Raw genomic sequence first — 22,286 nt, 5'->3', positions numbered from 1 at the left:
GAATAAAAAATATCATGCTTGGATTAAATTGGGGGGCATAAACCACTCACTACCATTAAATTGTTACAAATCTTGAACACAAATCTCTCCGGACCAAAACTGCATTATTACTATGATTCGAAGTTTCGAACAAAGTCTTGTCCAAGTATTTGATAACACTGATGCCAGGATAACATTGCCACTTGCCACCAAGCTTAAAGATCTTAAAAACTTGTTACAGAGTCGGAACATAAGCCGAGAAAACACGTTCACGTACGAAAAATATTTCTTACAATGGGTCACGATCAATTTGAAGCACGAACTAGTAAACCGCAAACGAAGGTCAAACCAATGAAATTAAATCAGGTCTGCCGCAAATCGTTAAAAAAAAGCAAAGAGCTTGCTATTATTCCTAATATATTTGATACTACCATGGAATATGCTTAAATTGCTTTCTTCTTTTGCATATAAACCCAATTTCCAATAGTAGTATTATAGTTTCACTTTGCAAGTAGGAACCAAAATGGCGGCTCCGCGCTCGCCCCAGACCGTTTGTCCCAACTCTTATTCTATAGAGGGCTCTGACTTAAACAAGTAAAAACTTCATCAAAGTAATTCATAACATCTTAAGGATGGAAAATGATAAGCAAAAGGCTTATTTAATGATTTCCTATCGTTTTTGTTATATAAATTTAACCTATCATTTTGCTTTAGTCTTCATGAATTTCTCGTATTTCAAAAAACTTTCTGCCTCAGATGTAGATATATTCAAACATGTCATCTTGCACGAATAAGGTCAAGGCTTTCGCATCAGCTACAACAAAACTAGCCTTTTTTAATACTGCAATACAAATACTTTCATGTAATTAATTTTCTAAGGAAAATAAAATAATTTCGTTAAAAAAGTTTTATTGTGTTGTAGAATTAAAGTTCGTATTCGCTTTACCACTGTATACATAAAGGCAAACACGACGCACATGAAATCCACGACAAATGCACCTGTCACCAATTTGGTTAAGCTAGGCTTCTATCTTCATACATGAACTCTACATAGACATAGATATAATTTATATTTCGACCCAAAATTCCTGTTTTTGCGTCGCATTGATGAGACATCCATATAGAAAAAAGCTTAATTTTACTTTAAACATAAAATTGCTTTTGTAAATCTCTTATGTATTTTTACTAGTTGATTTCTCTGTGCGTTTTGTTTTCCAGATACAAATATTAGAAAAGTGATAGCCACTAAAAGCAATATAGTTTTATAAGAGATACCCATTTAACGGTTATGTGAATAATCGGGAAGTGCAAGCGAGGACACCCAACTTTGAAAAAACTGAAATTATTTCAATAAAACGTTACCATGAACCGTTACCATTTTTATTGTACTTGACTTAGTTTTAATTTGTAATATATTTTGCTCCACTCAACTTAAATCCTGTAAAGATTGTTTGGTGGGAAATAAAGAAGCGCATTCTTTTGCACTAACACGCTAATAACTTGTTCAAAATATGAACACAAATAAATCCAACCACTATCTCACAGTTTTACTAATTAAATACATATGTCCATGCTTGATTGTTCTCTAAAAAGCCGTTGTTCATGGTACAGAATAGCAAATTAACAATGGTCAATCTGGTCTAAATAGGATGGTTGTATTTTGTGATACTAATAGTAGCATAAATTACACGAACAATTGAACTTAGCAATGGTTGTATGGATGTCGCGAGCGTCGGATAAAATTAAAGCTACTCATTAACAATATGCAAGTACTTAACATCTTAGCAAACATTGTTATGTTGCTTTAGATTTAATAAAGTATGTTTGAAACATAATCGAACAAGCTTGCTCTGTACATGCTATAAAAAGGAAACAGACAACACTTTTTCACATGTGTAACCACTGACCAGTATACTACTTACCTGGACGGAAAATCCACATCCAAAATACTATATTTTATCAACGCGCTGCCGGGTATCGAAAACATGGATGCGTCATACCAAATATAGCAAATACGGGGAGAAAATGACGTGGCCTCGTTCAATAAGAAGTTTTACACTCCCAGGAACATTTTTAAATTTCATATTTTTATTGCGCCGTCGTAACAGCAAGTCTTATACTTCAAACTTTCTTTCTAAAATGCCAAAATATTGTGCGGTACCTGGGTGCCAAAATAGTAAAGAAAATGAAAACTTTTCAGTGTACCTGTAAGAAAGAAAGAATATAATTTTTATGAATGTAAGTATTGCTATTACAATTCAATGCCGTCGCTTTTTTGCAGTTGCTTTTTCGCTTTTTTGCAATCACTTTTTTTGCTTCATTTTCTTTAATATTTTTCTCATTTTAATTTATCTTTTCTCATTACAGTTGATGCTTATATTCGATGGTTTGTATTTGGTGTTTTGTGAATGATTTTCATATCCTCTCTTCTTTATTTCAAAGCTTTTTTTGTCAGGCTAAATTGAAGCAGAAGCTCATTTTGTTTGATAACAAATTAACATGAAGATCAAAACAACACAATTTGTGTTGAGGTTCATTACATTAGTAAAATTTGTAGTCCTATATCAAAAAAAAATACAAAACGGAAACTGAATGAATCGTGTCATAAATCCTTTATTTTCAATTTTTATGGTTTGTCAACTTTTTATATAACAAAAGACTCATAAACATATCACCATTACCTTCACGTCAGGTATAGTAAAAAACTGCATAATAATATAATGGGAAAATATCCAGCTAATTATTATGTAGGTGCAACAATTCTCAGCAAAAATAAAGAAAGTTGAGCCTAGATTCTAGATGGCTCAACAAAAAGAAAGTGACGACACGTTTCTCATATAACGAGCAATCAGGATTCAGCAAACCAAGTCAAAAATCATCAAAACTCAAGAGTCATTGCACTTTTCGTCGTATGAATACGCGTCCATCAAGTCTGCAATTTTGCACTGATTTGATAAACAGAACAAATACTTCACAGCCACGTTTCGAAATAAAAAGAACTCGACCACAAAACCAAAAAAATTGTCTCAAAATTTACATACAATACTTAGTTGTCTAGTATTCAATTTATGTTCAGCCACAGGGGAGTGAATGATAAAAATATTTTTTTTAAGTGGAAGTTTTTCACCCAAAATTTCCTTATTTCCTTGTGGTATCCATGTTTTTGATACGCGTGTCCAGACACCTTTTCCCTTCAGGTAATTTATTAGAGCTCAATGCGTGTGACTAATGAAAGGCCAAGCCCTTTTATTTAGTTCAGTGACAAAACCAAAGTGAATTTTTTTCAGAACTTCATCCTGTATCATTAATATCTACTACAACATCTTCATTTTCTTTTGAAGTGGTTACCAGTGCAGTTTCTTTTACTAACGTTGTTACTTGTGGCACTGGCTAAAGCTACCTCAACTTTTTCAAAATACAATGAAAATTTTTAATTAAAGTTTTATTCGCGTCTTGAAAAATTAATTGCATTCATTGATTATTTTCAGCATCTTTATGACGACATCTCACCTCGCTCAAGGAGAGATCCGTGCACGACGGGCCAACCCGCCTCTTATATGAATCACTGAAAATTTGAAGTTATATGCTAATACTTAAAGAGGCAAGATCTTGCTATAGCCCTGTAAATCTGGCAAACTCCGCTTGTAAGAACTTTATTGCCTTCTACAGATTATAACATGCATGTATGAATATGAGCTCTCCTCCCTAATTTTCGGTGTTTCTACGTCAATGGTTCTCACTGCTAAATACACCTAAACTATTACTCCCAACTATAACTTCTTGACTTCTGCTCACATTGCGTGATCTTCATTGAAAATTTTAAAAGCTAATAATTCTTAAAATTGTTCTCCTTTGATGGGAGCGTGGAAGATAATCGTTGTGATATAATTATAATTCAAGAATCATCTTAGCAGAACTATTCATAGTCAAATTTACCGTGTTGATAAAGCCTTACAAAGCTACTATTTGTGCTAAATGTAAAAGGAAAATCCAAGGATTATGGCACAGTAATTATTGAAACAAATATTTATAAGAAAAATACAATTGAACAAGGAGTAATTTTTCTCAACAAAGGATTCTTTAAACTTTTCTTCGAATTATGAAATTCTTTGTGAATTTCAGGTATTATCTTTTCAAATGACACCTCCAACAAAAGGGTTTAGTCTATTTTTACTATTTCTATCATATATTTAATTCATCAGAAATCTATTGTTTTTGAATCTTTTGTTCAGCAAAATATTTCCATACCATGAGTTCACTACTTCTTTTCTCTCTATCTTTATCTAAACATTGATGCATGGAAATACTAAATAAATCAGATATTTTTGAGCAACTTACCATGTCTGCGTAAAATGCTAAGTTTTAAAATATATGCTGCAAATTATCTTCAATAGCTACTGCGTAACTTGCTCTATAACATTCAAATAATAGACAAGCAATGTGTAATTAAGTCCAAAAATTTTAGAATAATTGTCATAATATACACACACAAACAAACATGAAGATCTAAATTGTATAAAAGCACAAAAGAAGCAGTTGAGTATTTATCTGGCTAATAAACAACAAACGCAAAGTTGTTTGACTTATGTTGAAAAAAGCAACTTGACCTTGTCTATCCATACAGCTCATAAATTTTGCTGTAAGAGTTCTTTAGCCCACTTAATATGTGATCTACACTCATTCGTGTAGTTCAAAAAAGGCTTCAGAATCAAGAAGATATCCCTAACGTGGCCATGTACGTTTTTTTATCAGATTTCCTTAAATTCCGTTTGGCGAACAAGATGTTCCCAAGCTTCATACACCTTTCATAAACATTCTTCGTCAGAATTTGTCAATTAATTTAAATTATTATTGAAACGATAGTTGTCCGTGATTTACAGTAGTTTCCATATCAATCGAAACTGTAAAATAAAAAATCTACTTTGTGGTAAAAAGAAAACTTGCTGCTCGGAAGAAGACATAAATGGCAAATTTGAATAAATTAGCATGCATTAATTGTCAGTAATTTGACGAAAGCTGTATTTTCATAAGGTCAATATTCCATCTCTCCCCACGAAATTTAATATGTTGCGACAGGCTTCACTAAATATATTGTTAAGTTGAGGGGGCTTTTGTTCTAGCTAAAGTTTTCGAAGGCTGTTGAAAATTTCTTAGTGAATTTTCTTGGTATTGTTGCAATACACGAAAGTCATGGACAACAAAATGTTATTGATAATAATTTCTGTGGCGGCTGCTTCCTCATCGCTATTGCACAGGTACGTAAAATTAACAATGAAAATAACCATTTCATGAAGCTCGGGCGAATTTTTCCAGAAATTACACATAAATCTCCGACTGTCTTTGATGAATGTATGAAAGATGCGGAGTACTCATGTTAATATGAATTTATCTATATCAACGTCTGATGATTCGCAACAAAACAGTGACACTTAATTGTGTGACGTGATTATAAAAGCCTTGCTACACTGTAGCGTAGAGCACTAAACTTTGGCTGCATGTAGTAAATATTGAACATACGCTGGTGCATACGGAATATAAGCTAGGGCTACGTTATGCATAGGTGTTATTCCTCTGTATCGCAAGCTGCTTTCATTTTCCAGGAAAACACAAAAAGTATCATTTGTAACATGCAGGTAAGGTAAGACTTGTCTTCAATGAATTGATTTTCAGCTTCCCGTCGTCTTCTAATATGTGAGGCGGTCAGGCAGTTATCTAAATAGTAAATACGGTCATTTTATGCCAAATATCTTATTGCTACGCACGTTTATGAGAATATAAATATAGCTAGAAACTTAATGAAATAATCTTCGTACGCGACTTATTCCTTTACATTATACGCGTGACGGGTCTTAAGATCAGACCTTCTGTATTGGAGTATTGATTTTATAATTATCTGGTTCAAAGAAACCTAATCAAAATGTAGCGTAAGTAGTCCTTTATGTAGCGCTGTTGCTAAAATTGCGAAATAAAATGAAACTCTACAACTTCACCACCCTCAAAAGGTATTGTAGCTACTTCAACTGCAAGCTTTTTTGTCATCATTTGCCAATATATCAAAAACTATTAAGAATTTCATCAGTGTATTTTACTCATAATTTTTAAAATGTAATTGTACGCACATATTTATAGCATTTCAAAATTGGAAATTTTAGTAGCTTTATATAGTCAAGTTTTGAAAATTTATCGATAACTGCTGGACATGTTAAAACTGTTGCTTATTATTATTTTCATGACTTGACAATGACAATGTTAACATTGGCTTAAAGATGTAAAAAAAGGTCAAAAAGATCATATTTTGTCGCGTCCTCTAATTTCATATAGTCACGTTTTAGATCAAATTTGAATCGATATATCTCCAGTTTTAATGATATATACATCATTTCAATGTGTTCATGAAGATATAAATCTGACAGATCTAGATATAATACATTCTAAATTTCCATGTTCTACTAGACAATGGTAATAGGTATGTTTGTTATTATATCGGTTTTAAAAGCAATTTTCAAGTTCAAAACTCCTTAAATTTTTATAAGATTTATAACCATCATCATTATGGAGATGTCATTTTAATGTAAAAATATATGACTGCAGTAATATTCTTGACTACGCCCTATAATAACCGAGCTTGAGGTCATTATGGAGAAATATTGAACCGAGCCCGTAGAGCGAAGTTTGTACAAAAAGACAGAGGTCCAATGTTTCTCAGTAAAGACCGAGAAAGCGAGGTTATTAAAAAGTTTATTATTTTGCGTTATTTCATCTTAAACGAAGCTTGCTTTCTTTCAGGTCAAATAACGCAAAATGATAAGCCTTTGTTTTCAAATGACTGTAAAATTATGCATTTTTGACCGTGGTCCATTACGGGAAATAATGGTCCAGCAAAAATGTTTCTGAGCCAATCAAAGAGCGCCATTTTGCCTAAAGTGAAGCTTTTCATATAATAATAACGCTTAATACATCTCTTACGACCTCTTTGTTTGTTAATGAGGATGATTTCCATTCATATTTTTTTCATTTGATTATGCATCAAAATCGATTCAATAATTTAATCAATCATGCCTAATTTAATATTAAATTGTACAATCTTCACTTCCAAACAATTTTTAGAGAATAACTATTATTTGTTTAGAAAAGATTTTTTTAAACTTTAAAAGCGCGGAGCTTTTTCTCAATTCCTTTTTATGCTCCTCATTTGTCAAACGATGCAATTTGATGGTTAAATGAAAGCCCACTTGTACTTAAATTCTTAACATTTTTTCAATAGAGTTCCATTGATAAAATATCGATCAAGATGCTCACGGATAAATGATGTAAATTGTTCTACGCACAAATGGAATTCAACGATTTCCAAAGCAATGATTAACACGCCATCTGTGGATCTTGAAAACAATTTGAACTCTGCATACTATGGGCCAATCAGCATTGGAACACCACCACAGAAATTTAATGTTCTTTTTGATACAGGATCGTCAAATCTTTGGGTCCCTTCAACCAACTGTTTTCAACGTTCTTGTGGTAAGCTGCTTAAAAAAAAATTTTTTAAGGTTGAGTCTTTTGAGTGGTTATACGTGAGCAGATTACACAAAGTCACATGATGGTTCATCTTTTAGTCTCTCACAAAAAGTACAGCAGCTCAAAATCAAGTACATATGAGAAAAACGGCACATTAATTGAAATTGATTACAGTAAAGGAGATGTGTGCGGATATTTAAGCATAGACAACGTTCGAGTAAGTGTTTTTTTACATTTAGTAAACAATTACTTTACAAATTTTAGTTTTATTTATTTGGTTTTATTCAATACATTTATATATCTTCACTTTTTATGTTATTTGTCTTCTTTCTTAGCGATTCTGGCCTAAGCATCCTTATACCATGCATAGTCATGTGATTTCTCCACTATATATGAACATTAAACCATCCAAGTCTGGCCTTTGTTATTTTTTTTAAAAAATACAACATGCCAGCTTTACCTCTGATGTAACTATTCCTTATTTTTTCTAACTCTATCATTCCTAAAGAAAACCTCACACTCGTTATTTCTGGAGTTCGTGGCTTGCCTTTTGTTTTATCCTTATTTCAACTATCTCTGAATCACATGACATCCGTATTTGCATTAGCCATTTTGTACAACATTCATTTTATCCTTGTTCCAGTGAACTCCTTTATCACATAGCACTACTCTTGCACACTTATCTTCACCATACACTCTTTCCATTCACATGCCTTATTCATGTCTGCATATATTGTCCATTCTTGTGATCTATTACAATTCTAACTAATGAAAACCTTCTGCATTATTTATCTTTACTAAGGCACAACTGCAAAGCATTTTTGCAGGGAAGCAATCGACCACAAAAACTATATGCTTTCAAAGACAAATCTTAATGAATTCAAATTATGGGGAAATTACTAGGTAGGCTATTATCATCTTTGCGCCACCATATTTTCCATTCTGCTTCTTCCTGTAACGTCATTGTTCCATTTAAATACCTCTTATTCACACATAAATATTCTGTCTCACTACAGCTAATTCTTCTTCCCCTCTTTCTAAATCATGACCACCTCTCTTTCCAAGGTATAGTGTGTACCTGCACATGTGTGTTATCATCACAAAATACAATATAATCATTGTCTAACGTGACTTCTGCTTAACTTTGCCTTTTTTCCTATCTATTTTCATAGCAAAATAAGCGTCTTACAACCAATCCTTTGTAAAATCCTTCAATAAACTAGAGCTTCTCTGTTGTACGTAAAAAATATACCTCTTTGCTGCTTTAAGTGTTTTGTGCATGACCTGTACTGACATCGCTTAAAACATATCTCCGCCATATTTTCTCTTTCATTACATTGTTAATTGCTCTTTCAAATGGACAAAGATAAAATGCAAGTTTCTCTTATTTCTGTATTTTTCAATCAGCAATCTTATATCAAATACCTCATCTGTAGCACTTATTCTTAACAAAGATATCACACTGTTTGATAAAAATTTTCACTACTTTTTCCCATGACTTTATCGCACGACTCAAAAATTTCATCCCTCTGTATTTGATATAACTGTGGTCTCCCTTGTTGTTAAATTATTGCATTGACATGCATCTCTCTATTCTTCAGGCATCTTTTCATTCTCCAGAAAGTATACACAACTGATTTACGTAAGCCTTCACCATGGACACTTACAATAGTATATCATAAGAGCAACTGCCCTACTAATAATTTTTTGATTGCACAACTTTTCTCACCTTTATCAAAGACTTAAAGTCCTTACTCTCAATATTAAAATCTTACCTGATCTGTAGAAACCCAATTTCTATTAGGCCCTTCCAGGCTATTATCTATAATTGTAATGTCAACCTAGGCATTAATAAATTTGTTGCATATTGAAAAGACAAAGTTTATACGCCTAATGCCCTTCTTACAGCAAACTTGTGAATATATTCGTGCTTGAAACAAACGCATGGTCATGGTGCAATGTGCTAATTTATAATTGTAAAACGCATGTGAAAATCTGTTTCTCTTGACATAGTTTTCTTTATCTATTTATTTTGTAATTTAGATTGCTGGTTTGAGTATAAAGAAACAAACTTTCGCTGAAACCACATGCCACTATGATTTCTTAGTTCATGATCCTTTTGACGGCATCCTCGGAATGGGTTATGACTCATTGTCCGAGAGTGATGTAACTTCCGTATTTACAAATATAATAAATCAAAATCTTGTGAAATCTGCAGTGTTTTCCTTTTATCTGAACAGGTATGTTCTACTTTATAATTTTATAATGTGCTATATATTCCTTTAAGCTAATTTAAATCGTCCAACACATGCATGTATATTATATCTGTGTTCTTTCTTTCTAAAACGCTCTAAATGTTCCACTTTACGAATAAAGGTTGAATATAATCTCAGCAATTACGCTTCGTATTGATTTTGAGGTTATAAAGGAAGTGCAATTTACGCTACAATTTTTGTGTCAGCTAATCTTGTTGGTTTTTTTTGTAGGAAGATTGGGGAATTCCCTGGGGGAGAGCTCATTCTAGGTGGAACTGATCCTTCCCATTACACAGGCCCCATAACATTTGTCCCTGTGACAAAAAAAGCTTATTGGCAGTTTGAAATGGACTCTGTTAAAGTTGCTGATGATAACGATGATGCATACTGTGTTGGTGGCTGTCAAGCTTTTGCAGATACTGGTACGTCCTTGATTATCGGTCCCAAGCAAGATATCAAGGCACTGAATGAAAAGATTGGTGCAGTTTATGAGAGCAAGTTAAAGCTGGTATGTATGTAATGAAATACTTCAACTTGGGATGCAACAATGTTTAGGCTTTCTATGATGACATTTGGGGTAGCTGAAAAGAAGTTTAATGTTGAATATATCTTAATGCAATTGAACTTGACTAATTGATGGCATTGTATTTATTATCCTGTGGATAACGTGATAAAGTGTCTTGAGCATAATTTAAGATCTAAGTCTCGTCCAACAAGAAATGCATGATAAAAATTGACAAATATGCAAAATTTACAAACACACAAATTTCAATGCATCGTAGCATCAGTATTAGCTTCTTGCTTTTATTCTATTTAATATTTACTATAAGAGCCTTGTAATAACTTTTGTCCTTTTTGACAGATTTGATGTGATTGTTGGAAGAAAATTAACTTTGCAGCATAACGTTGTTTAAAGAATTGTAATCAACAAGTATAGTCCGTAGCTTACCAGTCTACTAAGACCCAACTCAAATGCTGCGTTTTGTATAAGCCAATTGCATTAAAAAATAAATAATTAGAACTTTATCTCATTTACCCTTCTTTTAATTCATGCATTTAGCGCATGTAGCTAAATGCGGGGCTTGGAACAGGCCTGCATGATTCACCACAGGTGCAAAATGCTTTAGTTTCCGCAAAAGCAATAGATTTGTAAAAATGAACAATAATAAAATGAAATCCATAAAGCAAGATTGACAGACGTCATTCATCGTTTTATAGACGACCAGCAAAATATAAAAAAATGCTTTTGTTAGTTTTTCATTTCTTTTTTAGTATCTTATTAATTGCTCAAAATTGCCAACTATGAAATCTGTTTCACTTACAATTGGTGGCCGGGAATTTGTGCTTACCAGTGAACAGTACACTTTAAAAGTAAGTAAATGAAAAATTTATGTTAAAGTGTATGGGCAATGAAAATAGTGATCTTCCAAAAATCCTTTTGCTTGAAAAATTGTCATTTCATAAGTATTTAAAACTTTTTTTGATTATTGAGAGTGTTTTGGAGTACTTACCAGGAGGATTTAAACTATCTGTAGACTGTAAAATTCTCCATCTTGTTACGGATAACAAGATGATAACTTATGTTGACTATTCCGTCATGACGTCATTTGCATGCTCAAAATTTTTTGCATGTTTTGGTTTGTCAAATTCCGACTTTAAAGCAGTCACTTCACTCATTTTTGCGGGTTTTTTTCTCCTCAATCCTCAATACCAAAAAAAAGAAAAAACAACAATACCGAACGTATCAAAACATGTTTACCCGCAAGTGATGTCACTTCCTTTCGCATTAATTTTGAATCTTAGAAACAAGATGGCGAATTTCTCAGTCTACGGGATAGTTAAAATCGTCCTGCTAAGTACTCCAAAACGCTCACAATAATCAAAACAACTTTTTGTAATGCATATGAAGTGACAATTTGTCAATCAAGATGATTTTGTGAGATCGCTATTTTCATCGCCCTTATCCTTTAAATGCTTTAAGCTTGACCTTCAAATTTTATTACATTATCGTTAAAATAGATTGTATTGATTGATTATTTTTAAGCATAAATGCATAATTCGTTGTTGCGCATATATTGAAGGCTGTAAGAAAAAATACGTTCTATTTTAAATATATGACACAACAAATAGTAAATGCTAATTTATTCCAATTTCAAATTTTTAACGCCGGACGCACAACAATTTAACATCATATAAGAGTACAAGCAATAAAATGGCCATTGATAGATATATTGTCTTTCCAGCCTTGCTTGTTACGTCTTATTTATGCAACTTGATGTTGATTTAACTCGGTTTCGCATAATTTCCTTGATTTGTTCACCATTTTGCCAAAAGTGAAAAAGGAAGACTTATAATGAAACCTTTTTTTGTCAATCATCAATACGTTACTGCAAAGTACAGCGTGTACAATATTTGCTACACTTTCACCAACTTTATATTTTGTTCGATTTGCGTAAACCACAACAATTCTATAGGGGATGTAACTTGTATGACAGAATTATTAACGAATTGCAGTAAATGCATTGAAATATACATATTCGTTTTATAACTAGCTACTATGACTTTCTCTTACGAACTTTGTATACGTTTCCTTTTGAAATGTATAAACTGTTTCATAGAAATATATGCACAAGTACATAGAAATATTGTGAAAGTTGTCGCTGATCTTGCTTGCATAGAATTCTTGCATTTTCATTTAACAGATTTTATGCCTTTTTTAAGATGTTACTAATATATTTTTTGCTTTAGTCTACAGACGAAATTTGCATTAGTGGATTTAAAGAGCATAAAAATAAAAAAAACAAATCGTGGATATTGGGAGACGTCTTCCTGGGACCATATTACAGCGTTTATGATAGAGAAAATGATCGAGTTGGATTTGCAAAGGCTAAAGAATTACATTGACTTTTCTAAATCCTTCTTAACAAACCTTGAACGTTCCGATATTTCTCTGTAAAGGCCAAACATGTAAGGCAGATAAAAGGTTTATCGTTTGGCATTAATTAATCTGAAGCAAAGCTTTCTTTTTTTCTCGTTCTTGCCGTTTTCTACGGGTCGGCTTTCACTTTTCGAGTCTTCGTATGTAGATAAAAGATAAATCGTTTCAAATTGTATCGTCTAGATAGTTAAACTGTTCTTCAAGTGTATTTTCTTTGACTCGCATTCGTAAATGTTTTTTGGTTTCGTTTTTTTGATGTTTTGCTGTTTGCTCTACAAAGTTTGTTTTACATTTGACAGTAAAATTACGCGTTTTGGATTGTGATCCATTACGGAAAATAATAGACCGGGAGAAATGTTTCGGAGCCAGTCAAAGCGCCTCATTTTGTCGGAAGTGACGCTGGCCATATAGGCTAATAATATTGATCAAACCAAGGTAATTTTTCAAATAAATTAAATAAAATTTTCTATACAATGCTAAAATTCTTTTGTATTTACTGTTACATTTCACCTAGCAAAAATTCAAAGCAATCTTTATTTGAAATAAAGAGATAACAACTAAAAGGAATGTATTGTACACATGATTATTACAAAGTTAAAATTTGTCTCCCGTCACCAATACCATTACAAGATGACATGAAACGAATGCGTATAGCTTGAAAAGAAACGAAAAAATGTAGATATTGAAAGTCACCCCTACCGATGTCAGCTTGTTTTAGGTAGTCTCTATGAGCGTGCTGTAAAGATAAATAAAGTCTTAGAAAACCACTTTGGATCGTGTTTTTGCTCCAGCTATAAAAGTTGCGTTTTTTTTGCATCATATGAAGCATGTTTGACTCAAAATGTTTACAGAACGTCGATACTTTAATTGGTTATGTTTATGTTAAACATTTGTAGTTTGCTGTATCGCAATGTTGTTTTCAGGCAGTGATAACAAACTACCGTGAGTAGAGATGATTAATTATGCACGTACATGTTCTTCGGTGTATAAGACCAACGTTAATTACTGCCAGGAGACGTTATACAATGTATGTTATTAGCATCATTGGTTAATTAATACAGTCTGTAAATTGAATAAACAAGAATTGTTCTTATCAAATGAAAACTGAGTAAATAACTTATCAATGAGTTTGTGATGTCTTGGCCCACAACCTTTTGCCTGTTGTGTATCCATTTAACTTTAAATGACAATTTCAAAAAAGATCGTTTATTACAGTGCAGGAGTCATTGTATGTGCTGTGATAAAATCAAAACATTGGTTGATGGCAAAATAAATGCTTATCAAGTATTTTGTAAGAAAAATAATTCACATCCTTTTGAATATTGTGATGACAAAAAAACAAAAGTTGAATCATATAAAACGGCGTATGCATCATTATGCATAAACAAAACTGTCCGTACGTAAATATGCGAATCTTTCTCCTAATTTAATTGTCAAATTAGCTGGAATATAGAATTTTTCAAACTAGCTTGTGCTTCATAAGTAGTATATTGTAATATAGTTAAGCTCTGTCAATTCAATGCGACAATTACAAATCTTGGAGCAACTGGTCGCAATAATCCAACAACATTTGGTCATAATTATGATGGCAAACGTAACAAAAGGTATCCAGTAGTGCACTGTGCCTTACACTGAAAAGTATGAAATCACTGCTGTTGGTGCAGAAGGAGGTTACGAGAAACTTAGCTCTCTTTACAGTGGTAAAGTTTTTAAATTTTGCTATTAGTGTAAATTCCTTCTAGTTAAATAGATTTCTTATTTATTAGTGTCCATGATTATAAAAATTGAATATTTGTTGATATTAATTTTATGAGGCATAACAATTTACTATGTAAAAACTTGAAATTAGCATTCTAATCATCAAATAAAATTAAAAACCCTTTATTGTGCGTCAAATTCGTAAAAGGTTGCTAAAATGCAAAAATTTTCTCAAATTTGTTCACAAATATTTAAGATTGGTGTCAAAATATTTTGCCATTGTATTCAATCTATAAAATAACCTTTAAAAAACACGAACGGCAACTGTCCAAACGCTCAAAAAAACCCTGTTTCACCATAATGCACAGGGAACTTCAGTCTTGAAAAAGTCTCGTGGGTTGCGTTTTTTGCGTTGATGATTGAATATTGAAAATACAAACAAAATACATTTTAAAATTGATAAATTTATATTTTTCATGTTGTTTTCAAAAGGGTTTTTTGTTAAAAAAAAAGTACAGACAAAGACATTGCATTTTCATTCCAATATTTTTTAAGTACCTGTTTTCACATCCAGAAGCTTGTACTGTAATGCGAGGCTAAACAGTTCCAAATATCGAAACAGTTTTCATGCAAATACATCATCTTGATTTTCTTCAACATAAAAATGAAGCTCTATCATTTTAAGGTCATGGAGCTTACATGAAAGGAGAATTTAATTTGAGGAGAGGAGAAGTTATCGAAATTCTGGTTGAGCAAACAGCACTTGTTAATGCCCGTGCTTATGAATCAGGAGGTGGTGCTGGTTCTTTTGTAGCTAGGAACAATAATGTACCACTACTTCTTCCTAGAGGTGGTCGTGGTATAGAATACCTAAAAAACGTATAGATAACTGTGATGTGAGCACTAAAACATCTGGAAAAATTAAGAATTGTGTCACACCTTGCAAAAAATTGCCTAGAAGAGTAAAAAGACATGGTGCAAAGCATACAGACCAGTAGTAATCAGGTCGTACCAGATTTTTGTTTAATTCTTTTGTGCTCGTTTTTAAATATTTAAAAATCAGTAGGAGAAATGGCTTGTCGTTAAGGGATAATGAATTTAATATGAGTGGACTCTAAACATAACACCAAGATATATTATTATAATTTCTAATTTGCTCTCATAAATGGAGGAACAGGAGGACGTGTCTGGTATTAGAATGATGTTGGTGGATTTGGAGTTGGAGTTGGAGCATATGTTGCCGGTTGGGCATCTGGAACATTTAGAAGGGATTCTTTGTTAGTAGAGGTGGTTCTTATTTATGGAAAAGTCAAGTGAACAAGTTATAATTAAATGACAAAGGAAACGGATATGTCATTGCCACTCGAACATGGTAGATGAAAATCATCTTAATATTATCTATTTTTGGCAAAAACACTTTAGTAGATTTTTTAATATTTAGAACTGTTTTAGACAGCATTTTTAATAATAATGGCTTGCATATTTGCTAAAAAAGTCACAAATTGTTGTTATCACTGCAAATGAGAACGGTATTTACACCTACCTATGAATTAATATCACATTTTTACGGTGGCGCACAAGGGACACAATACTTCCTTGCAAAATATTATGTTTTTCATTGAACATTTAATATTTCCACGCGAAAATACTATGTTTTCCATGCAACATTAGTATTTCCATGCAAAACACTATGTTCTCCATTGAACATTTAATATTTCCACGCAAAATACTATGTTTTCCATGGAACATTTGTTGTTTTGCTTTACAAAATTGCTTGTTCTCGGTGCAACGTTCAAACGTGCGTGCGCATGAGTTGAATATAATGCAGTTACTTGAAGATTCAAGTAAATCTATTTGGTAAATCTTATCAACGAATCTTATAAATCATGAGTCTGAAAGTGGAGTTTTTTTGTCAAAATGTTCTGCCAAAGTTGTGGAACAAAGCTTTTGGATAAAGCCAAATTTTGCCACAACTGTGGATTTTGTGCATTATCATATGTCGGTAAGTACACAATCCTATACAATGGAAGTCGTTTATTATAATTTTTATTTATTTAAAATCTTCTTATCTATCCCTATTCTTCTTATAGGTTTTGTCATGTTTTTGGCTGTTGTATTATTTTCTGTAACAATATCATTCAAACTGTGTTTAAACACAGAAATTGGCTCAAAACCTCCAAGCAAAACCATTGAAGTAAAGCCCCTTTCATTTGAAAGTTCCGAAAGAAGAAAGAGGAAGACAGATCATCAAAATTTAAGCCAAAACCTGGAGGAAAAAAAAAGCAAAATTGTCAAAAGAGGTGAAGGTGCAGGTTGGCATTGTGAAAGACAACAATGGAGATGGTGTATTGGTAAGGGTGAAGTCAAGAACATTAACAATTCCAGTCGATGACGATGTTGATGGAAATACTCTTCTTAAAAAAGCAATTGATAAACATTCAAGACATCATAAAAAATTTAACAAGCATAACAAATATGTTCTTTTATATAATGGCATGTCAATTGTGAGGTATTTACCACAAAGCAACAAACCATTTGGCTTTCAAAATATAAAGAAGATTTGTTGCTGCCATACTCCAAAATGTGTTTCTGACTATGTACAGAAGATGATTTTGAAAATTCAATTTCTGAGGAAAGTTCTGACAATGAACTTGAAGAGATTTTGATTAAATATCATGAGTCTCAACCTTCAACATCAAAGTCATTGGCCACAACAAGTTGTGGCGACTTCAAGGAAGATGCAAATAGTAAATCCTCCAATCCTCTTCTTTGTATTCTCTAAGTTCATTTACCTCAACGTCTCAAGTTTATAGTGTGTCTCAGGGACAATTGTCTCAGCATGGAATAGAAAAATATCCATTGCAACATTAATGCCCTACATGTCTTGGATGCTATTCACGTGCAAACATAGAAGCTCATGCAGACATGTGTGCAGAAAGGTGGATAGACCCAACTGGCAAGTTATCAGATCACAATCAAAATAAACTGGAAAAACACTCATTGCTGAAAAGAAAACTGGACAACCACTGTTGCCACTATGCAAGAAGTGGTTCATCTAATTCAGAAAAATGTTAACAGAATGTCGACCAACTGAGTTACCATTCGTAGGCGATTAGTTTTTGCAGATTATGTGGATGAACGGAAACGAAAATGGTTTGCTGAAGGAGGAAAGCTTAAAGTTTGTTTCGCTGGTGAACCTTCTACTGATGGTGTTTGCCCAATGAGGGAGTTTTTCACAGGTGAGAAAATCAGTGAAGATTTTTTTCAATTCCTAATGTAGAACTGCGCAAAGAATATGTAGCAATTTGAATGTTTGTTTTATACCTTCTCTAATGCAAAGTCTGTTCCAATGTATTGATAGATGTACTACAACACATTAAGTAACTTTGCTTGATGCAAATCATTATCTACTGTTTAGTGCACGAGCACTAGCAAATGAAGACTTCATGGTTGCTGGTGAATTAATATTATCCTCTTCGGCCCAGGGAGGACCAGCATCATGCTTCTTGGCAAAGAATGTATTTGATTATATGGATGAAGGGGTAAATAGCATAAAGGCCAACAACTGGTTGAAGTTGGTTGATGATGCTAATTTCAAAGATGAAATAAAAAAAGTAAAAAATATGCACTCATTAAGAAAAGCAAGCAAATTTCACTTTGAAATATCTCAAAGCTGTCCTTAAAGAATAGAACAAATTGAACTCTCATTTGTTCTACTTATTACCATAGCATTCTTAATTACATTCAGTTAGTTAAATGTGAGAGTGATGAGGAGCTGAGGACATTGCTTTGCTCAGATGACATGATGACCATTCTGCAATCAATCGGCTACAGGGGTGTTCACTTCAAGGAGAAATTGGCCTCACGAGACAACATTATTCGGTATATAACCATGATCATGTTTTCTTACGTACAGTTCAATCTACATTATTCATCTTTTTGACGCATCAATATCTTTTGTTGTAGGTGGATTGTAATTGCAGGAATTGGACATATGCTGGCAATGATGGATCAATTAAAAACTGGTCTTACACTTTTTGGGGTTCTGCAGCAAATTCAACATCACCGGGAAATAATGCCATCAATGCTTACTCCGGAGGGTTTTGCTCATTTTTGCTTGACTGCAGACATTGTTCTTGTAAATGTTCTTGTATAACACATCTTACTTATGTGAACGCCTTCATCGCAAACGAGAAAGCAAGTTAGAATTCCTAACTCATCTCATTCTGCACATATTCTTTTCTATATATATCTTTACATACATGTCAATATATATCATTACAGATAATATTCAAATATTATCTATAATGCTACTAGGCAACCAATTCTGATCACGACTTTAGAGTTTAGCCCGGAAGGAGCAGCAAAAAGCAATTGAAAATATATGTCCAGAAATGTTTTTGTGACCATATTCAAAAAGTGGACACAAAGGGGAATGAGAGATAATTGAAATTGTACCTACTTTAATGGCTTTTGACTATCTTATACAGTTTTCCTTTATGGACACTAGCACTTCATTAAAAACGCTATATAGATTCATCACTGGAAGTCAGTCTGTAACACCACTGGTAGCGGAAAAGCACATCACTGTCAAATTTAAGCATGGCTGCCCTGAGAATTGTAAATGCCATCCAACTGCTGCTACATGTGACCAAGTATCTGCTTTCCAGTTCACTTTGATAATACTAATGATTTTCAGTTTAGCGATGGACAATGCCTTACTGAAGTATTCAGGATTTGATCTGATATGAACTTGAAAACAAAGTCCTTCATTATACATATAATATTGTTCTGTTGTCAAAAGAATACTTTTTGCAAACTTCTTAAGTATTAATATGCATATTAACTACACATAGCCTCGCCCGTATTCAGTTCAAATATTATAAACAGTCGAAACTGCGTTAAGCAGTACTGTACTAAGCGGTGACCATGTGTAAGTGGTCACGTGTATTGTTCCACTTTTATTACACAAATTTTATAGGAGAAACCATTACTGGACGGTCCCGTAAGGTAATAATAGTATGTAAAAAATATATAAATTAAAATTTTAGTCAACATGCCATAAAAAAACTTTCGTAGAAATATCTGCTTAGTAGTTACAGAAGGTACTTTGTAGTTTACAAATTAAATATTCCTGCTGTGATAGGTCAATTAAAAATATGTCAAAACCACTTTGATTTTTCCTTTGATTCGTTTTCTTGTAATCGTAAAGATTACAGCTATTCTTTTTGATAAGTTGCGCAGACTTAAGCGCGGGCCACACTATCGTCGAAATGCAACGAATTTCGTGACGAGTCGCTCGTCAACGAGAAAATATGACGATATGGACGAATTCGTCGCCGTTGAGCATGCACACCGAAATCGTCAACGAGTGACGAGTAATTGTTGCATATCTACTCTGATTGTACAAGAAAAATCACATGACTAACGTATACTTTCACTGTGCTGTAGCAAAATGGCGGATTGGCAAGAGTGCAATGTTTGTGGGACAAATTTCATCCCGACTATAAAGATACACGCAATATAAAGAAAAATAATTGGAAGGATGTTGCTCGAGAACTGAAAGTTGCGACCAATAGAGCTTGACGAAGCTCTTGCAACAACGTGTCATACAAGCCCTTCTCTTCTCGCCTTTTATTTATGGGATGTACCCAGAACCTTCTTTTGTGTGTACGTCGTTTTGCAGAAATTAGAAGCAGTAGAATTTTTCTCTTCAATAATAGAAGTTTCTTTTTGCGCTGATAATCGTCCATGCTTGTACGGAAAATCGTTACAATGTGGCACATGTACTCGTCACGACGGCTCGTTGACGAGCGACTCGTCACGAAATTCGTTGCATTTTGACGATAGTGTGGCCCGCGCTTTATAAAAAATTTAAGAAATTAGAAACAAAATTTGTAATAAAATTATACAGTAATATACGTCAAATGCTTTTTTTAAAAACAAACTGAAAGACTTTAATCTTTCTTACTTTTCGTTATTTTTTATTGATATTGACAAAAAATATGAAACATCTTAATTCAAGGAAGTTAATCACACGAGAATAAATAGTGAGTCATTTGTAAGGTCGAACAGTAAACAGGGTTTAACAGCACCTACAGCTCAAATCTTCATGGAGGTCCGTTAAATGTGAGCAATAACTTAGTTGTAGACGCAATAAGAAAATTTTAAAGTTGCAGCTCATTTGGGATTTTCTCGAGATTATATATATGTTTGAAAATCTTACAATTTTACAAAGTTGACAAATATTACTAACAACAATGATATACTTGAGACCAAAAACGTCCTTTTTTAAGTTAATGATTGCATTATATAATGAAACGTGGAACTGTTTTGACAACTATATGTAACTATTTGGTCAAATATTTTCACACATATTTCATAATTAATTAGTATGTATATGTTTACACTTAAAGATTGATTTATGAATTGCTAACATTTCACATACCTATGATTAGTTAGAATCAAATATTTTGTATTTCTTCAAGATAAAGTAGCTAAGGTAAACACGGTGTATGAACGAAACCATGCAAAAGTTTAGTAATTCAATAATTTTCTGCTTCAAATGAGCAAACCATATACAAAAGAAAACTTCCGTTTAAGCAATCTGCTAAAGAAGTAAAATAGAAGCACTAGTAGCTTCCTATGTATCAAAATTATAAATTCATTTATTGTTTGTAACGTTTTTACTTCTTGCAGATCTTCAATAAGAACAGAGCTCCCTGGAAAAGATCCAGAAGAAAACAGCGGATAAAATAAAACAAGTACGTAGATAGAGCCAATGAATTTTTGTCTTTATGGAAAAGACATGTCTAACTTGAAAAACTTTTTCTTCCAGTGACAGTCTATTGAATTCTTAAAAAATCAATGTCAAGATTACAATTTTGTTAAATATGTACCAATTGTACAAATATGTATTTTGTCGCTTTGAAAATTGATGTTTTTATTGAAAAATTTACTGTCTTTAAGGTTATATAAATTACGTTAGTTCTGTTGCTACTGTATGAACTCTTGTGTAATGTATTTGTTTATAAGCAATGTACAGATACACATAACTTTTTAAAGCATGATAGGTATGAATGTCAAGCGAAAAAAAAACAAAAAACGAAAGTAAATCGTTTGGATCCCAAATGAAACTATCGCTATACAAAATATATATGACAGTAACTTTGAGCCATTTACAACAATTATAAAAAAAGAAAAACGCAAGATGCATGGTATGACCAAAAAAGATGCAGCATAAGTCATTTGAATAGCTACATTGTGCGTCATATACAAGAATAATTTCCACTACATGAAATAAAAACGTTAAATGAACGTTTTGCGTCAGTGCTTCCACCACTTGCAGGTAAACATCAACAAATGATAGATGCTACAGAGCTTCGTTAAAAGACAGTAGATTGCAATAAAACGGCGAATATTATGTTTAAACAATAAAATTACATAAAACTAACGTTAAAAAAAGTAATGGTAAGTAATGGTAGGTAATGGTAAGTAATGGTAAGTAATGGTAAGTAATGGTAAGTAATGGTTAGTAATGGTAGGTAATGGTAAGTAATGGTAAGTAATGGTAAGTAATGGTAAGTAATGGTAAGTAATGGTAAGTATGATACGTAATGGTAAGTAACGAGTTTGACAAACGTTGACAAACGTCTCCGAAGTTTTTTTAAGCCAGTACAAGCAGGAACATAAATTGAAAACAAGGGTTTTTATTTTTCTTCAAAATGTGCTCATGATAAATACCTAAAAAAAAACACCTATCTATTAAAAGAAAACTAAATCCATCACCAGAAACAGCTTAATAAACTCGAGCTCAAATGCACTTTCTGTAAATCAACAAGAGACTATAACAATAGCGTAAACAAAGAACGAATTTTGTTTCAGGCACAAATATTTCAAATCGT

At 32.7% G+C, this 22,286-nt stretch overlaps 1 protein-coding gene across 1 annotated transcript; it reads left to right on the top strand.

The window, feature by feature from the left end:
* The first annotated feature begins 5,042 nt into the window (after nt 1-5,042).
* On the top strand, nt 5,043-12,892 carry LOC124455518 (aspartic proteinase A2-like). The gene is made up of 7 exons (XM_047006154.1): nt 5,043-5,234; nt 7,244-7,494; nt 7,590-7,708; nt 9,535-9,731; nt 9,978-10,254; nt 11,019-11,117; nt 12,495-12,892. Exons 1-7 carry the CDS (start codon nt 5,170-5,172, stop codon nt 12,648-12,650), a joined length of 1,164 nt encoding a protein of 387 aa, XP_046862110.1. The 5' UTR covers nt 5,043-5,169; the 3' UTR covers nt 12,651-12,892.
* The last annotated feature ends 9,394 nt before the right edge of the window (nt 12,893-22,286 follow it).

Source organism: Xenia sp. Carnegie-2017, unplaced genomic scaffold (genome assembly GCF_021976095.1).
Source record: "Xenia sp. Carnegie-2017 unplaced genomic scaffold, XeniaSp_v1 HiC_scaffold_4, whole genome shotgun sequence".
Taxonomy (NCBI): Eukaryota; Metazoa; Cnidaria; class Anthozoa; order Malacalcyonacea; family Xeniidae; genus Xenia; species Xenia sp. Carnegie-2017.
Note: the sequence above shows the minus strand (reverse complement) of the source record. Positions and strands in the feature narration are given on the sequence as shown.

Coding starts and splice junctions, on each gene's coding strand:
- LOC124455518 (XM_047006154.1), top strand. CDS start 5,170: ATGGACAACAAAATGTTATTGATAATAATTTCTGTGGCGGCTGCTTCC. Junction 7,495..7,589: donor CTGTTTTCAACGTTCTTGTG/GTAAGCTGCTTA, acceptor TTCATCTTTTAG/TCTCTCACAAAAAGTACAGC. Junction 9,732..9,977: donor TTTTCCTTTTATCTGAACAG/GTATGTTCTACT, acceptor TTTTTTTTGTAG/GAAGATTGGGGAATTCCCTG.